General features: G+C 38.1%; 1 protein-coding gene across 3 annotated transcripts in view; it reads left to right on the plus strand.

Annotated features, from left to right (window-relative positions):
- The window catches only part of TMEM87B (transmembrane protein 87B), a 49,680-nt gene extending 44,343 nt beyond the window's left edge, over positions 1–5,337 (plus strand). For 2 of the 3 annotated variants that reach the window (XM_078056292.1, XM_078056291.1), the window contains exons 18-19: positions 820–850; positions 2,000–5,337. In XM_078056292.1, coding sequence (XP_077912418.1) covers positions 820–850; positions 2,000–2,059 — 91 coding nt within the window. In that variant the 3' untranslated portion in view covers positions 2,060–5,337. The remainder of the gene's footprint in view (positions 1–819; positions 851–1,999) is intronic. The other variant, XM_078056293.1, reaches the window with a different exon arrangement.
- Positions 5,338–6,000: the final 663 nt, after the last annotated feature.

The raw sequence follows: 6,000 nt of genomic DNA on the forward strand, positions 1-6,000 counted from the left end.
GGTGTACGTGATCCATTTGCTCAACATATGCATAGTGAAATGATTACTGTAGTCAAGCTTATTCATCCCTGTTAAGTTCTCACAAAAGCACAGGGTATCAGATAAGACATCGCTACTCAGATACATGTCCAACTGTTGAAAGTGAAAAATAACAGGGGATTAAAAATAAATCCATAGTTGGATGTCAGTTGTGTTTGGAATTATTCATTTGTATGGTGTATTCATTGATATTCTTCCAACATATTTGCCTCTAGAATTGGTCATCTTGCCTTGTTTCCATTTTGAAGTTACAATTATTTTCCCATTTCAGTTTTTAACTGAATTTTTTTTAAGTATAGCACACATTCTGGAAAGTATAGAATCCTAAGCTCCAATAAATTTTTAATATGAGCACATTCATGTAACTAGCACCTAGATTAAAAAAAACAGAACATCACCAGTTCCCTAAAAACCCCTTTGTTTCCTCCCAAATCACAACCCCACTTTCCAAAATGTGCTGCTATCCTGATGTCTTGTAACTAGATTACTTGCGTCAGTTTAAAAAATGTATCCCTCGCTAATCCATCCATTTTCTTGGCTGTATAGTATTCCATGTGTGACTATAGTAATTTATCCATGTGGGTTATTTTCAGTTTGGGGGCTATTAAGAACAATATGAAAATTCCTCTCCATGTTTGTTGGTGAACGTAGGTGTTTATTTCCATTGGTTGTGTCTATCCAGGAATGAGAATTTGTAGATTACCAAATATGCCTATATTCAGCTTTAATACATACGCTCTCCTTTTAATAACATTGTCATATGTTTTTGTTTTGTTTCAGAGCTCTTCCAGTGTTAGTGGATTCAGATGAGGTAAAACATATTTTTTGCTTATTTTCTTGGTGCTGTTATTTTCACAAAGTAGAAATGTATTTCAGAAAGAAATTCTAGAACTTTATAAAATGATTACAAATTGAGCAGGTTGGAAGACGGTGCACTGATTTGCCAGTAAAGTGTAAAGGAGCTCGATCCTCATTTAAAACAGGAGCAAGGTAAACGCTTGTTGGTATGAAGGAAGGGAGAATTATTTTATAAGATTTCAAGTCTCTGATTTTCTAACATCTTGTACCTTGGTAAGAGTTTAGAATACTTTAAGATGGCAGTTTGTCTAAATTAATCTCTTATACTTGAGATATTTTGTTGGGGTATTAAATAGAGTTTCTGTCTCATTTTCATTTACTAAGCAGGAGATTTGAATAGAGGGTGTGGATTTGAGAAGGTTTGGGGGAGAAAAATGAGTTATGGATCATCTGGACATTGAAGGGTGGCCCAAGACGGAAAGAAGTCTGAATTGTAAGAATTAAAGGGTGGATGTGGGGAGCAGGAGCTTACAGGAAGGAACAGTAGAGGAACATGAGTGGTAGCTGAGGCGTGACTTAGGTGGTGGCTAGGGAACAGGACAGAAGCCGCTGCTGTGTTGACTGAAGGTAAGGGAGGTGACTGGCTGCAGCAGGTTGATCTGACGGTAGCGAGAAGTTTTGAGGAGGCTGCAGTAGACTTGCACCTGGCTACAAAGCAGTTGAACTTAAGGATTTAGAACTCTACGGAAAGATACACCCTGGAGAATTGCTTTTAAAAGGGCATTTAGAGGATTCATGTGATAAATAATTTTATAATTTCAAAATACATGAATTGTGTAAAGTGAGGCAAATCCCCAGATGAACTATGCCTAGGAAATCCATGTTAGCCCCATCCCTGCCTCTCACCAGTAATTCTGAACTCCAGACTTTTTCCAGCTAGCAGGATGTTCAAGTTTTCTGAACTTGCCAACAGATATCCACCATACATCACTAGAAGTGTGGATTGTCCGGTGTTTATTTTCTGTATCTGATATTTCTGTGTGTATCGTGGAATATACTTAGTCCCCCACAAAACTGTGACTGTTGAAAGATTAGAGAATTTTGTTATGTTCTGGAAGGAGCATCAACATTTGCAAGCGTATCACTTTTTTTTTTTTTTAAGGAAATCATGACCAGATCTGAAATGGCAGAAAAAATGTTCTCGTCAGAAAAGATAATGTGATTGGAACCCGTAGAACTGAAACCAGGTTAACGGTGAGAGACTTCCTCAAGACTGAAAGAGAGCTTTGTTGTGATATAGTGCAACAAGGTTTTATTGCATTATCTTGGAAATCTGTGTATTACAACTAAGAATTCAGGTGGTAGGAGGGTTCTGCGACCGTTTTAAGCTGCTCTGGAATGTCGGCTTCTTGTCCATTAATTGCCTGGATTTCGAAATAATCTAAGAAAAGTATTATGATAAAGAAATATGCCCAAATGCCCTTAGCTGAGAGGTGGCAGGGACATGGATTTGGGTTTTCTCTTTTCTCTGGAAAATATATCAATTCCAGACTTAAAAATCCTTTTTACATAAATACTCCTACTATTCTTCCACTACCCTTTGAGGTAGATGATGGGATTCTTCTGTAGTATGGTGAAGCAGCATCTCCATCTCTTGGGTGTGTAGTTACTAGATGCAAAATAATTTTCTTTGACTTTTATACTGAAGTGATTTGAAATTAAGTAAAACTTGGTTAGCCTTAGAACATAAGCATGTTTATATGGTTAGCTTTGGTGTGTGGGTGTGTGAGGGTGTGGGTGTGTATACGTACTCATACGGGTCCACACAAAGTCCTTGTCTGTAAATATCACCATGCACACCAAACCGCAGAGTTGGGTCCTCTCTGTCTGGGCTCAGGGGAGCACAAGAACACAGGAAAGAGGTCTTGATGGTCACTTCCAAGGATCTGCTCTGCCATTGTCCCCTCACTCAGGCCGTATGTGCACGTACTGCTGCGGAATCTGTCTGGGGCAGGTGCTAGACATGTCGCCACATCGCAGTTTCTCTCCGGCAAGCTGGGGGACTCATTACCAGTGACCCTTGTAGACACCAGAACTTCCTTTACATAATCTTCGTTTATTTGGTTTCATAATGAAACGTATATTTATCTGCACAGTATATCACTATTAATCTTGTAATTAATTTCTTAACCTTCAACCATGTTTTACATATCATTTTGTTACATTATATATGTAATATATGATTTGAAAATTTTTTGTTTTTATTTTTTTTAAGTGCAGAACATTCTAAACTTGAAAGGTAGTTGAATGTAGAATGTTGGAAATGTGAATGTTTTGCTGCTTTCATGACCAAAGATACAGGGCTAGTGGACATTTAGAATAGGAATAAAAGTTAGAATCTTGTATATCTTTCTTTGAAGAGGTTCTAACCTTGTGAATTGAGAATGACTTCAGAGAATTTTGATTGAGAAGCATTTAAAGCTTTAACCAGTACAAACACTTAAGTATAACTGTTAATTTATTTTCATTGTGAGCCACAAAACAAAATTTTTTCTTTCAAGAGCCTACCTTTTCAATTTATTTCTCATTTACTCATGTCATAGGAGTTAGCAAAAAAAAAAAAAAATTCTAGTAATAATGTGTCTTGAAAGATACTTTCAAATTTATTTTTGATAGGGAACACTGAATGGTTTGGGGCATCCTTCCTAGGAAAAGAATGTCAATTAGTGTGGGTTCCATTCCTTATTTCCATTTCTGTCACAATAATGGGCCCCCACCCACTACATTTCCCAGCATTTATGTCCATTCTGGTTTTGGTGTATTTTACCCTGGGCCCAGTTGTTTCAGAGCCGGAGGTGACCCTGCCTTCTCATTCCTAACATTTTTCTCTACTACCATTCCCAGATTTTGAGGCAGACCCCCAACTCATCATATGACTCCAGCTGAAGTTTGAAATACAGGGTCCTGGGCTTCCAGCCTGTAGGAGCTGCAGATGTAGTGGGGCAGGAGTGGGGCGTCGATGGTGAGCACAGGGGACACTGCCTCTGGCACAACCTCAATAGTGGGTATAAAAACATCTCTCTGCGGCTGGAGCGATAAAGGATGCGACGTGTATAGCTTAGCTACAGGCTGAAAAGCAAACTTTCCTCATCTTCTAGAGAAAGCAGGTTTCCCTCCTGATAACCTTGTCAGAAATGTTGTTTTTCCAAGGGCATATATCTGTCACTTTCAGTGATAATTGTGTCGTCAGTTGATGTCTCTTGACCTGAATTGAGTATTCCTATGGAAGGTCTTCTTAGCCCCCTCATATAAATAGGAGGGGGTGTCCTAGGGCTGTAGCTGCGGGTCGTCTGAAGGACACTGGGGAAAAGTGATACCTGGGGCCATTGTACAGCTCATTATCCCAGCTTCTGCACGAAGTGTCCAGAAAGTGGCCATCAGAGCTTTTGAGTTTATCAGATCGGTTTATTCTTGGGATGCCACCAAGATGGGTCTCACTACAAATGAAGGAATCTGAGGAGAAGAGTCCAGTTTTATGTGTTTCTAGACAAAATGCTTAAGTGTTCTTCTGCAAGTCATGTTAGATTTATATGATGTGTGAAATTTGCTTACAAGGGAATTTTCATGATTTGAGTTAGATTAGCATTTAATTATCTGCTTTAAAGGATAGTTAATTTATTTCAAAAATAAAAAATAGATGAATATGTGAATTTTTTAAGACTGAGAGACGATGTCCTTTACTTTTCCTGTAAAGAAGATAATTTTTAAATCTTTCATATCCTGTAGAGAAAACCAACTTTTCCTCTGTGATACAGTACATTATGTTTGCACTACTATAATGTCAAGACTGAAAGTATAAAAAATGTACATATAAGATTGATTTTTATATCTTTTTTTTAAAAGGGGTTTGAGGTGCCTGCCTGGCTCATTCAGTAAAAAGTACGACTCTTAATCTTGGGATCGTGAGTTCGAGCCCCACGTTGGGGGTAGAGTTTACTTTCAAAATAAATAAAAGGGGTTTGAGTCTGTTGCACTAAGCTATACATGACTAGTTTAGAGAGATGCTATGCTAGATTTAAAAATCACTAGTTTTCTTAATGTGTCTTTGTATGATCAACAGCATGCAATAAGCAATACAAAACACCAAGCCTTATACTTACAAGAAAGAAGTTTAACATATTGATAAAGTTCTAAACATATCAAATGTATATAAGTGACAAAAGTAGGATTTTAAGGAAATGTACAGTATATATAGAAGCTCAGTACTGCATTAAGAAACTTGTTTAGAACTAGGAAAGCATTCATGTATTTGAGGAGAAAATTTAGGGGTTTGAGAAGTTATATTTTTCTATTTAAAAGGGTTAAATTATTGTATAATTTGGAAGAAGTTGCTTTGAATGTAGGACAAAACTGTTTCAAAGATTTTTGTTTGAAACGTTGATGTATTTTTGTGCCTTAATATTTGTTCTGACTTTTAATAAAACGCTTTCTGAAATCCTGGATGGTTGATTCTAATATCTGTTAGTGCTAGATTATGTAGAGCTGCAGGATAGGTAGACCCAAATAGAGGCAGGCTTTAAACAAAAGTCTTAAGACAGGAGATGCACTAATTAACAAATATGGAAAAGTGTCCAACCTCAGTAGTGAGCAAAGAAATGCAAAACATGAGGCCCCTGGGTAGCCTCAGTCGGTTAAGCGTCCGTCTTTGGTTTCGGCTCAGGTCATGAACTCAGGGTCCTGAGATCGAGCCCCGTGTCGGGCTTTGCGCTCAGCAGGGAGTCTGCTTGAGATTCTCTCTCCCTCTCTCTTTGCACACTCTCTCTCTCTCAATAAATAAATACATAGGGGTGCCTGGGTGACTCAGTTGCTTAATCATCTGCCTTCAGCTCAGGTCATGATCCCAGGGTCCTGGGATCGAGTCCCTCTTTGGGCTCCTTGCTCAGCAGGGAGCCTGCTTCTTCCTCTCCCTGCCCCACACCCCCCCCCCCCATGCTCTCTCTTGCTACCTCTCTCTCTCAAATAAATAAATAAAATCTTTGAAAAATAAATTAAAAAATCTTTTTAATGCAAAATAGAAGATGGGGGAATTTTAAAAATTAACAGGTTTATACTAACACATTTGTAAAATCTGTTTGCTTGCAAAGTCTGATGAAATGAACACAC

This window comes from Halichoerus grypus, chromosome 10 (genome assembly GCF_964656455.1).
Source record: "Halichoerus grypus chromosome 10, mHalGry1.hap1.1, whole genome shotgun sequence".
NCBI lineage: Eukaryota > Metazoa > Chordata > Mammalia > Carnivora > Phocidae > Halichoerus > Halichoerus grypus.